This window comes from Bos indicus x Bos taurus, chromosome 29 (genome assembly GCF_003369695.1).
Source record: "Bos indicus x Bos taurus breed Angus x Brahman F1 hybrid chromosome 29, Bos_hybrid_MaternalHap_v2.0, whole genome shotgun sequence".
Taxonomy (NCBI): domain Eukaryota; kingdom Metazoa; phylum Chordata; class Mammalia; order Artiodactyla; family Bovidae; genus Bos; species Bos indicus x Bos taurus.
Genome location: NC_040104.1, coordinates 41,561,889 through 41,574,603, shown reverse-complemented (window position 1 = coordinate 41,574,603; position 12,715 = coordinate 41,561,889). Strand labels below are relative to the sequence as shown.

Here is a 12,715-nt window from a genome sequence, read left to right as displayed (position 1 = left end):
GTGACTAACCTGAGGAATGAAAATGCCTTTAATTTCATGATTGAATATTTTTAATCATTTAAGAATTAAACTGTCTTTGGAGTAGGAAAGATTTTTCTCATGCTTTAGTTTTTAATAATTCTTAGTTTCTTCTGGTCCCATCACTTCAGGGCAAATAGAGGGGGAAACAATGGAAACAGTGACAGATTTTATTTTCTTGGGCTCTAAAATCACTGTGGATGGTGACTGCAGCCATGAAATTAAAAGATGCTTGTTCCTTGGAAGAAAAGCTGTGACCAACCTAGACAGCATATTAAAAAAGCAGAACCTTTTTATGCCAACAAAGGTTCATCTAGTCAAAGCTATGGTTTTTCCAGTAGTCATGTATGGATGTGAGATCTAGACCATAAAGAAAGCTGAGCGCCAAAGGATTGATGCTTTTGAACTGTGGTGTTGGAGAAGACTCTTGGGAGTCCCTTGAACTGCAAGGAGATCCAACCAGCCCATCCTGAAGGAAATCAGTCCTGGGTGTTCATTGGAAGGACTGATGTTGAAGCTGAAACTCCAATACTTTGGCCACCTGATGCAAAGGCCCGATTCATTGGAAAAGACCTTGATTTTGGGAAAGAGAGAAGGCAGAAGGAAAAGGGGACGACAGAGGACGAGATGGTTGGATGGCATCACTGACTCGATGGACGTGAGTTTGAGCAAGCTCCAGGAGATAGTGAAGGACAGGAAAGCGTGGCGTGCTGCAGTCCATGGGGTTGCAAAGAGTTGGACATGACTGAGCAACTGAACAACGGCAAAGCTAGTTTCTTTTATTAAGTTTGGCTGTTCAGTGGTAGCAGTAAACAGAATAATTTTTCTTAATGTTTAATTTAAACCTTTTAGTTGTTCTGTCATTGCTATGCTTTCTTTGTTTAATAAAAATTCTTTGAGGCAAAGATGTCTCTTTATACAGTATAAAATAAATGATCGTTTATAAATATAAGCAAACCATCAAAATAGAATCTTTTAATCAAATCCCAGTTCTACTATTGTCAGAAGTCTTCCTATTTCTTGAAGTATTTCTTTTGGGAGCCATTACTTACTAAAGATGTAACTTATAGCTCCTGGTCTCTTACCTACTTACTATGAAACCAAGTTAATACTCTTTTTTTTTCCAAGTTAATATTCTTGAGGGTACCTCAACCCTGCCATATATATTTATCATATTACCATTAATGAAGTATTCCAAACAATGTGTTGTGTGTTGTAAATTATATTTAGCTTTCTCTTAGTGCTATGTTAGTGCCTGCTAGCAAGAAAGTAGGTAATACCTTCCACATGGCTGTTAGCTCAGACTATTTTGTTCTTCAGTATATTCTTAATTTATTTAATAGACATTAATGTTCCTGTAGACCTATACACTTACTCTGTTCTGTTCACATTTTGTGCTAATTCTATATTTTTTAAAATATTATCACACAGCTTAAAGATGTTCTGTTTCATGACTAATGTCGTAGCCTTTTTTTTTTTTTAATGCTCTACATGAGTGCATATTTCTGTATGTTTGACTGTATGGAGAATACTAGAACCGTATGGCTAATGCTTTTTTTTCTTCACTTCTGTGCTTCCTCACACTATTTGATTTCCTGTTACCAGTTACTAGGGTGTTTATTAACTTGGGGAGAATGGGGACTCTTACTGTCCTCTCTTGCTTGTGCTTTATATAAACACTGGTACACGTTGGTATATAAATTGAAATGTACATTGCTGATTAACAGTTTGTAAACTTGTTCCACTGTTGCAGTAATGCAGCAATTATGTTACTAAGCGTGAAGACAGTTAACCTGGTTTTGCTTTCTTTTTTTTTTTTTAAGTTAACTGTGATGTGAAGTAACAGTCTCTTAATGAATGTTCATGAAACAGTTGAGATGTTGAAGATTTGGTGAGGGGGCGTTGTGCTTATGTTCTTACCACTTTTTATATGAGAATCTCATACTGATCCCCGTATCAATCTGTTTTCCAAAAAGCAATATGAAAACCATAGAGTGTTATATTTGCAGATCTGATTTTTAAAATAAGCATATTAAAAGTTTTACTGTTTTCCTGATTGGTATTGGGAGGCTTTGAGGGTTTTTTTAGTAGAGGATATGGATAAAATGTAAAATGGCTGCTGTGTTTTTGTTTGTATCTGCCAGATCCAAGAAAGTATGACATCAGTTGAGTGTCTGAAAGGACACAGTGGCTGGTTGTGAGTGCCTTTTACCAGCCTAAATGGGGGTACTGTTAGCTTTGGCTGTTGGAATAATTTAAGTCTTACCAAAAACAAAAAATGGCCTTTTTAATGACTTTCTTGTGTGTGAGAACTAATAGCTCTCTTTGCTTTTAGGCTTTACGTTTTTTGTTTGTTTGTTTGCTTTAACTTTCTTGGTGTGTTAATTGTGGGTGTTGGCAGTGCCTCTCTGTCAGCTGATCTGCCCAGCTGCATTTCTGTGGAGCCTTTTGCCTTGTCAGCAGTGTGTTGTGGTCATTCATCCTTGCTTAGTAGAAGATCCCATGGCGTGGATTTACTTTGGGAATTGGGATTTAGTACCATTGGTGAGACTGTTTCTGTAGTCTCCTGGGCCTACCTGAATCAGTCAAAAGAAAAATTGGAGGAGTCCCATCTGCTGACCATTATCATTAATAAGACAACATGTAGAACCAGGCCTTTTTGCTGGATTTGTGCTGAGGACATTTTTTTTCCTAAAAGGTGGAAATCTAATTCTTGTTTTCAACAAAACTGGAACATATCCATAAAGTCTTGGGTGACTGTGAGGTTCTACAGAGTCTTCCTGATGAACGTCAGTGACTGTACAGCACTGTGAGTACAGAAGCCACGCAGTGTGCACTGACTGACAGAGACTAGAGAAACCCTTTCTAAAAAATGATCTTTCTAATGTTAAACTTTTTTCTGTATATTAAATATAACCATAAATTCTAGCTGAGTGGAGATTAATAGAGACAGCAAGTTTTAGAGAGGAAGCAGTCACACTGCTTTGGGAACTGGGACTGCTTCAAATCTGTTACTGGTGTCTTAGGGCTGCCATAACAGAGTGAACCGCAAAGTTGATGGCTTCAAACAACAGGAATTTCATCTCTCGCAATCCTGGAGGCTTACAGACCAGTAATAGGGTGTCAGCAGGTCATGCTTCTCCCCTAATTCTCTAGAGGAGGACCCTTCCTTGCCTCTTCCAGCTTTTAGCAGCCCAAGTCATCCTCTGCCTCTCGCACGTGGCGCTCTCCTTGTGTCTCTGTCTTCACGTGGCATTTCCCTCGTAGAAAGTCATTGAATTAGGGCCTACCCTAATGACCCCATCATTACTTGATTACGTCTGCAGAGACCCTATTTCCAAATAGGTCACTTTCATAGATTCATTCATAGGGGTCAGGACTTTAACATATTGATACCTTTTGGGAGGATAGTTCAACAGATTCGTCAGCTCAACTCCCCACTAACCAGGTGTTTCAGAGAAAGTTGCCCTTGGAAATTTGATGAGCCTCAGTTTCTTTATCTATAAAATGATGATTTTACCTTATGTATTTTAGCATTTGTGGAGGTAGTGTTACCATAAACTACCAAACTTGATTTTATATTAAAATTTTTATTTGGTCCAATTTAGTATAGTTTATATGCCCCCTCCCCCCGCCTTTTTGGTGGAGGTAGCGAACCTTTTGTGAAAATGTCCAAGTCTAAGGAGCTCTCTCCTTAGATGTTTTAAATTGAAGCTTAGTAGATGAATCAGGTAAAAGCATAAATCAGGTAGTGGATAAATCAGGTAATAGCCTCAAGCTCATATATGGAACACAGTTTGAAAGTTTTTTTGACTGAAGAAAAGTGCCATATTTTCAATAAATAGCAAATAAGTGGTGCATTTTAGGTATAATTACTATTTTGTCTCCTTATGTACCAGTTAACATAAACCTAAGCTTTTCATTTTCTTTGGTTTTCAAGGGATAAGAAGTTAAAGTCTTATATGAATGAGCCATAAACATTTTATTCACATAAGCTGAGCCAGCTTTCAGGATTTCCATCCATCAAATTGAACTTTAAACAGACTTCTCTTACCCTGGAAACACTTCTTGTATATGGAAATGTTTATTTTTAGCTTTAGCAGTTAATATTTCCTTCCATGAGTTTAAGAAGTCTTGCGATCCATTTCCCTCTGCAGTTTGGTTTTCTATAATTCTTTGTCAATTTACGTTGCCATGATTTTAAGGAGATGTCTCAGATGCCGTTTTGCAGTAACATTACTTCTATGTAAAGAGGTTTAGAAACAACGTACATTTAAAGAGAAATCCTCTTAGGTCACTGTTTTGTGCCCCTAAAACAAGATGAGTAGCACTTTGAAGGCGACAGAAATGTTGGCATTACTTTTTGGTGTTACTGATGGGCCAAAGCCCATGATGGGTTTGTGTTGAACATAAACCCAGGAAACAGTTATCAGAGGTATTTGCCTCAGCCTCCAGGACAGGCCCTTTACCTTGTGCATAGAGAAGTCTTCTCTTTGTAGCCATGCTTCTCAGAGGCAGCTGAGAAGAGCATTGTCTTTAGTATAAAATATTGCAGGGTAATACTGTATGTTTATGTCTTACTCATCTGGATTCAGTAACATTCAAAATCAGCATATCTTTCTGTGGGTTAGTTTTGTAGGTAATGTCTCGGTAAAATCATATTAAGTAGGGCTGAGGTTTCTAAAATGTTTTGATTACACAGCAGTATCAGGAAAGTGGTCTTTAAGCATGTCCCCTCACTGTATTTATACTTCTGTATTCTTATAGCAGTGTTATGTACATTAAACACGTGGAGAAATAGACATTTTAAGAGGGTAAAAATAGGGAAGTTCTAATACTTTCTTCTAATACGCCACTTTGATGATCATTTTTATACAGAGCTTGTTTTATCATCAAAAATCATTTTAACTTAGCATGTTATAGAATGTGTAAATTTTACTTAGTTTTACTTTAAAATATAAGTTTTATATTTTTAACTTAGCATGTTATAGAATGTGTTTACTGTGTGTAAGTCACTGGTAGTTGCTGAACAAGAGACAAAATATATTTCTTATTCTTAATGTTTCTGTACATTTGAGGAGCCTGAAGGTGAGTGTAGTATGGAAGCACAAGTGACTGGTTGATGGTAAAATAAAAACTCTTAAAAGAGCAATGCAGATTCAGTGAGATTTGAGCTGATCCTATTATATAAAATTAGATGAGTATTTGATTGTAGTGGGTAAGGAAGGCTGAACTAATATTTGAGTGACTAATGTATGCCACTCAATGAGCTGGGCGCTTTTTGTATATTTCAGTCCTCAAGGCAGCTGTTAAGGGAGGTTTGGGTATTGGGTCTTTCTTAACCCCATTTTACAAAAGAGCCAGGATTAGATTCATCTCCATCTTTCCATAAAACTGCTCTCATCCTTGGCAAAAGAAGTACACCCATTTTTCTCCTAACTTGCCTCTTGAGCAAAGACAAAATGAGTCTTTACAGTGTTGCTATTTGCTATCCAGGCTTTTGAATTCAAATTCAGATGTAAAGATGTGGCAGAGTTGCTCCTTCTCTAAGAATTTTAATACATACACACAGCCAGTATGTATTTCAAGAAGTTTGTCCTAAAATGCCCAGTCCTTTATTCTTCTATAAGCTTTCAGTTGCACTAGGCTCACTTTCTGAGACTGATGCTATTTTCTTGTTCTAACATGAAATTTTCTTGTTTGGTGTTGAACATTGTAGAATGAAGGAGTAGTAACCATTTTTATTTTATGGTCTTTAGTATATTGATAGAACTCTATTTTTCAAAAATTCCTTTATTAGAATATTTGCTTTTTTTTGAAGTTAACTTACAATTTCTGTACTGTTGTCTTTACTATGCTAAACACACACTACAGCCAAAAAGGGGGAAAAAAACCCTGCTTTTTTGCAGCATTTCTATAAAGGTTGATTCAGGTGGAGAAAGAGGGTGAAGGAGTATCAACTGAGTTGCCATCATCAGTTACATGTACATTTTAGTATTTTAATTTATATTCAGCTCTTATTTCATTGTTCAGTATTTCATTTTCATATAAAATGAGAAAAAACTTAAGTATGTCTATTTTAGACTAGTGAGACTGACCATTTGTTTAAATGGCATATTTAGTTGTGGGATAGGTCAGTTTAATTTGAACAAACTGGTGGCTGTACTAATTTTTTTTAGCTCTGTGGAAATTGTGGTATAGAGAATGTTACTGACATAAATAAGTGAAAGTCTTTCTTTTGTTTGGATGTGTGTGTGTGTGTTGGCATATTTGTAGTGGAATATGACTGTAGGGTCAGTTGCAATTTGTCTTATTGCTACCTTGTAAAACACAGTGATTTTGCAGTTAACAAAGATCATTGGATTTTTCTTTTTTTTTTTTTAATTAAAAAAAAATTATTTATTTATTTTTTGGAGGCTAATTACTTTACAATATTGTATTGATTTTGCCATACATTGACATGAATCAGCCACGGGTGTACATGTGTTCCCCATCCTGAACCCTCTCCAGTACGTAGCAGCCGTACATATTCTTTAACACACTCTCAAGAATGATACGTAAAGGAGAGCTAACGCTTGTAGTTTTGGGTGACTTTCTCAGGCTCCTTAAATCCTGCTGGTTCTCAGCCACCAGGATCCTGTTGCCCTTTGGTGCACTCTGTTCTTCCTTCTTTCCTTGAGCAGTGACTGGGCTTTTGCAGTGTATTTCCTTTCCTTCAGCTTCCTTACTTGCTCTCTGAACTGACTGCTTTCTCAGCAGTGCATGATGTGCGTGTCCTTTGGTGTGGGTGCTGGAAGGGTGGGCCAGGCGGTGAAGTACTGCTGCGCGGCCCAGCCCTGGGCGCTCTGTGCAGTCAGCCTGTCCAGTCTGGGCCGAGGTTCCGTCTGCTTGAGATGGGTGTTGCTGATATGCAACTTAACTGCGGGGCTATTGAGTCTTATTTTCTGAAGTTTTAATGTAGCTACATATTTTTTAAATAGGTGTTGAAGACTTATGTATGTGTTTATTTTGCCAGTTTAACAAATAATAGAAGTATTAGAAACTAGCAGTTTTTCCCCCAAAGAAAACTGATGCTCTTCAACATTATTATTAAGCCTCTAGGACTTTTCTCTAGCAGTGTGCTCACATATGGAAAAGAAAAGAATTCTGATGTTCCATTTTCCCATATTCTTCAGAGTGCGTTTTCCTCTCAGACTGCTGCCGTTATGAAAATGTAATACAAGAATATGTTTTAGTGAGAGGCTTTCATACAGGACTGTAGATTTTGGATGATTGGTGTTCTGCAGTGAGCAGGGACTTTTGTTTTAACATCAAATGAAAAAGAAAACGTGTTTTGGAGAAAAACCCAGTTAATCTTTAACTCCCAAGCTCAGTGATTACTTTACTTAAAATCATTTTGCTTCTGAATGGTTGTCCTGGTTGGTATGAAAGGTGGAGGAGAAGCATTTTTCCAATTAAGCTTCTCTGCCTGGAGAATCCCAGGGACAGGGGAGCCTGGTGGGCTGCCGTCTATGGGGTCGTACAGAGTCGGACACAACTGAAGTGACTTAGCAGCAGCAGCCTGGATGATATTTGACTCTCCAAAGCCAGACCTACTGTCCTGTCTTCCTGTCCATAGCTGCTTGTGTAAATTCCATCAACTTTTCCATTGTCTCTTCCCATTGTCTTTGAACATTTATTTCTGAGAACAAGATCTGGATTAAGAAAATGACTCAACCACTAATATAACTGGGCTTCCCTGGTGGCTCAGAGGGTAAAGCGTCTGCCTGCAATGCAGGAGACCTGGGTTCCATCCCTGGGTCAGGAAGATCCCCTGGAGAAGGAAATGGCAACCCACTCCAGTACTCTTGCCTGGAAAATCCTATGGACAGAGAAGCCTGGTAGATTGCAGTCCATGGGATCGCAAAGAGTCAGACATGACTGAGCGACTTCACTTTCTTTCACTAATATAACTGAGAATGATTTCTAAACCTGTAAATTAATCTTGGCACCCAAAACAACAAATGGCATATGCTTGAGGTGTAATATTAATATTTGTTGAAAACTCACTGGCTATTCATGCTCTGTAGTGCTAAAAAAAATAAAAGGCAGAAATGGGATCACTTTGAGCCAGCAAAGACAGATTTTGACCCATGAAATCCTTTACATGAATTCAAATGTTGAGGTATGAATTGAAACTATTTCTACTTAGCTTTGATTTAATGCTCAGTTGAATATTCCTGTGCTTGTGTGCCTCTGCAGTCTAATGCAGGTGGAGGAAAAAAATTAAAAGTTTGTTCCAAAATATTCTTGCCAGGAGAATCCCATGGACAGAGGAGCCTGCAGACTACAGTCCATGGGGTCGCAAGAGTCGGACACGACTTAGCAATTAAAAAGAGAAAAAAATAGCTTCATATTTGGTTTAAAGTACTGTTCAAGTAGACTTGATGAAGGAGATATGGATGGTACTTCAGGAGTTGTCTTTACTTGAGGAAATACTAAAAATATTTTATTGATTTCAGCAGTCTATTTACCTTACTGTATATTTAAACAATAGGAGCAAATTCCAAGAATCAAGTAAATGTATTCTAACAGGAAGCTGAATCAAGGATCTTAAGTATTCCCTGTATTCAGGGCAGTATGTGGGTAGTTCGACTATGATAGATAACCTCTGAGCTCATTTCTCCCTCCGGAGTATAAAAGCATCAGCTGCAGCTTCTCCATATAAACAGGCAGGAGACAACTCCTTGTCCAAAGTGTGAACACTGAGTAGGACAGGACTTTGCACCTCTGATGAGGAAGGAAGGAAAGAGTATTGCAACTAGATGTGTTGGGTCTGGACAGAGGTCAGATTTTGCACACCATTTGACAAACAGCCTCCACCCCGGAAGCCACCATCTGCAGCTCACAATTGTACTCTGGCTCCCTTCTTCCCCACTCCCACTCACACATATAATAGAAGTCTTAACCATGGGTCAGCTCATTTTGACCTTTTTGGGTAAAAGACTTTATTCCTTTGGAATTCAGAAACAAGAATTTGTTTTCTGAAAACCACATGCCATTGGATACCCTTTAACTTGACATGTGACTGAAACTTTTGTTTTAATGATTCTGCTTTCTGCAAAGGCTGCCATTATATATTTATTAAAGATGACAAACAAAAACCACCTCCTCTTTCATTACATTTTCTGCCTTCATGTTCTGTCGTTCTGAGATCTTTTTTCTTTCCCTCTCTCTGTCTCTTTCCCCCAGCTGTCGGCAGCCTCCAGCCCCTCCAGTCACAGTCCTCACAGAGCTTCAGGAAAGGACCCTTTTGCAGAGCTCTCTTTGGAGGATTTCTTATAAATCACTTTAGGTATTGCTGCTTGTTGGGGGAGACGGGGACTGAAATAACTTTTAAAAATTACCAAACATTAAGCACAAATGGCTCTTCTCTTTTGTTTCTAAAGGAGTCTAGGTTCCCCCTCTTCCTCCTCTTCTGTTCTTGCAGTGAAGAGTAATAGATCCAAATAGGGCATGAGGACAAACTGCTTTTGGAAAATGTCTGTAACATTGTTAGAAGGTGTGAAACCAAAGGACTGTCTCATGTGTACATATAAGCATCCACTGCTCACAGCAGATGGATGAGATCAAACACCACCCATTAAAAACTGGGTGTTTGTATTCAGTCTTAAAGGATTTATAGAGAACAACAGCAATTTTATACATTGGATTCAAGCTTAATGAGGAGCATCTTTAGTTTTAATGTAATGGCCAGGATTCATTGTGAAGAATTCATTTTTAACAGTTTCTTTAAAGGGTTATTTTTTTTTATGTATGCCTTTTCACTTTAAAATGGTAATATTTTCCCCCTCCCCCAAAACCAGCTTATTATTATTTTTCTAAGGTAAGGGCAAGTGAAGATGCAATGCCCTTTTTGATAGAAAGATTCTGCTTTTAATCCACACCCCCTCTTTTCCTGGAAAGCAGTGTCATTTTTCTTCTCGATGCTGGAGCCCCAGTGTAGATACACCTTGTGGATCTTTGAGAGTTTGTACTCTTCTGATTTCACAACAGTTCACTAGCATATCTATTCCAGTAATTTCTTTGGATGAGCAGTTTAAAGGATATTATGAGTGAAGAATCTGAGTGAAGAGAAAGTAGATCTTTCAGATTTTGATTTATATTAGTAAAGAAATTTTTAGCAAATATCATACTGTTCCCTTAATTATCTCTAATTTTGCTATAATCTTTAGAAGTAAAATTTCAAATTTTGCTTGTTGCCTAAATGAGATTTTTATGTGGCATATTTGTGTTCATGGAGAGATTTTCTGAACTTGTCATGGAAAAATTGTTCATTCATCTTCCTTCTTTCCATACCCCTTGGTTTTTAGTAGTTAGAAAGAAACTTGGAAGGCCCTGTAATTTTGCTTCAAATACTGAGTTCTGGCTCATGATAAGCTGATTATACTGACTTTGTTTTGTAATCAGGGTTTGTGATAAGCATGCTATGAACACTTCCAGGCAAGTTGGAATGGTAAAAGACACAAAGCATTTTCACTTATGAGAAGGTATCTCTTAATGCAGTGAATTAACTCACACTCTGTTTTTTTTTATTTTTTTCCAGATACAGTTTATGTAACTAGATGGAAGAGAATGGAATTATTCCAAAAAGACAAGTGCTCAAGCGGCAAATACTTACTTCCAGCAAAATCCAAACTGCTGTCTCTTAAACTCTCTTCTTCCATTAGAATGCTACAGTAACCCAGTAAAGGCCCATGAAGGAAACTGGGACTAGTCTATAGGAGAACGTATCAATACAGTTTATAAAGCCAAGAAATGCCATGATTTCAGACTAAGAGCTGTCTTTTTGGTGACTAACCCTTCAGTTCTTTCAACTCCTATTAATACCCATAATCAGTAACCTACCAAGAAAAGCCCTTATTTGGAAAGTGTGAAATTTGTATTTGGAAAAGCTGCCTGGAGAGAAGAGCTGTGTCCTTTACGCTAATGCACCAGGACTCCTTTGGGGGGATCAAATCATAATTCTTCATTATGCAGTATCTTTCTTTTCTCCAGTCCTCACAGATACAGAAACAGTAACTAAAATTAACTTTTCTTTTTAAAAAAAAAATTATATATTCAGTTTGCAGTAGACATTCCTTAAGTATTTGTATTTATTTATGATTATCAATTTACGTAACATTAATATTGTATCAGACCTCCTTATGAAAATGAGTATGGATGTACACAGTATGTGTGATTGTTATCCATAAGAATGAACCTGATTCAGAATGCTTCTCAGCTGACATACAGAGCACTAAATATTTTAAGGCAAGTCCATAGGTCTGAATCGCTTAAGAATTCTCAGTCTCTATGGGATTTAGGGAAGCATTATAAATGCATTAATCCTTATAGTCAATTCTGTGCCTAGGATTTTGCAAGGGAACAGTTCACTGAACTAGGAAAAGCACTACATTTTAAATTCAGCATTAGTGCATTGGGAAGGAACTTTACTGCTTTGTGCTTGGCATGTCATTATTTTCCATTTGACATTAGGGCCTTTCCAAAATGAATGTGAGGAATTGCTTTCACTTCAAGACTTTCCTTCTTTTCAGTAAAACTCTAGGAGGTATTATAGGGGGAGGGGAGGGGACAAAATCCTTGAACCTTTTATTTGGCTCATGCCATGTTATGATCATGTACCTTTTAAATAAGGGGAAATAGTATCTTTAAAATTAATGTCTAGCCAAGAGTTTAGTTAATGAAGAATTAAACTGCACTGTTGATCGGTGCTTTGTGTAAATACATCTTAACATTTGGGTTGAGAGGGGCCTTAAGAAGGACAGTTTGTTGTAGGAAAGCAATTCTGTACATGAGTTTAAGCATACTTGTTGCATTGTCTCTGCAGATTCTATTTTTGTTTACAATATTAAAATGTATGTTAGCAAAAATGGGTGGATTTTCAAATAAAATGCAGCTTCCACAAAACTTTTGTTATGGTATTCTGGTCTGAGGTGCATTTTCTTTTTTCTGTTTTTCTTTATCATTGGTATTATTATTTTTTGCTAATAAAAGTATATCCCAGTGATTATATTTGATGATTTAATAAAATGTAAAATTTATTTCTGTTTTAACTTAATTTCCAAAAAGCTTTATCTTTGTACTTTTGTTACCTTCTAGACATTGATACGCTGAACTATTTATTAAAATTGTTCATTTTTGCATTTTGATCAGATGCCTTCAGTCAGGTAAGTTTAAGGGAGAAAATGCTGTGAACTTGACGTATTGATGCATGTGATCTGTCTGCCATAAAAGTCTCTGACTGTATCGTGTTTCGTAGTGAATAGTAAGTAGGATTCAGAATACATGGTAGAGGGACCAAAAGCTTTGCATTGATAAATGTGTCTGCATACTATTTGCCATGGTTGGAAAAAATAGTCTTTAACCGATACACTTTGTGAATATTACCACTTTTTTAAGTTTCACTGTTATTAAACCATTTTCATACAAACTGGAAAATGTACTTTTGTAAGTTAACTTCCTTACCGTTATGACGGATTTTGATTTGTCTCTCCTGGTGTTCGAGTGGATGTTATAGTTGAGGTCTATGGCTTGTTCCTTTTATACTGTGTGTTTTTTCTTCCCCCCACTATATTCAAGCTTGTGAAATGCTTCAGAAACATTTCCATCTTATGGTTCAAAGTTTGGGGCTTGTTGGGTTGGTATTATCTCCATT

General features: G+C 37.2%; 1 protein-coding gene across 17 annotated transcripts in view; it reads left to right on the top strand.

Annotated features, from left to right (window-relative positions):
- The window catches only part of PICALM (phosphatidylinositol binding clathrin assembly protein), a 101,547-nt gene extending 89,049 nt beyond the window's left edge, over positions 1 to 12,498 (top strand). For 11 of the 17 annotated variants that reach the window (XM_027531889.1, XM_027531890.1, XM_027531897.1 and 8 more), the window contains 2 exons: positions 9,250 to 9,352; positions 10,604 to 10,690. In XM_027531889.1, the coding sequence (XP_027387690.1) occupies positions 9,250 to 9,342 (93 nt within the window). In that variant the 3' untranslated portion in view covers positions 9,343 to 9,352; positions 10,604 to 10,690. Of the gene's footprint in view, positions 1 to 9,249; positions 9,353 to 10,603 lie in introns of all 17 variants that reach the window. The other 6 variants (XM_027531893.1, XM_027531895.1, XM_027531891.1 and 3 more) reach the window with 2 other exon arrangements.
- The last annotated feature ends 217 nt before the right edge of the window (positions 12,499 to 12,715 follow it).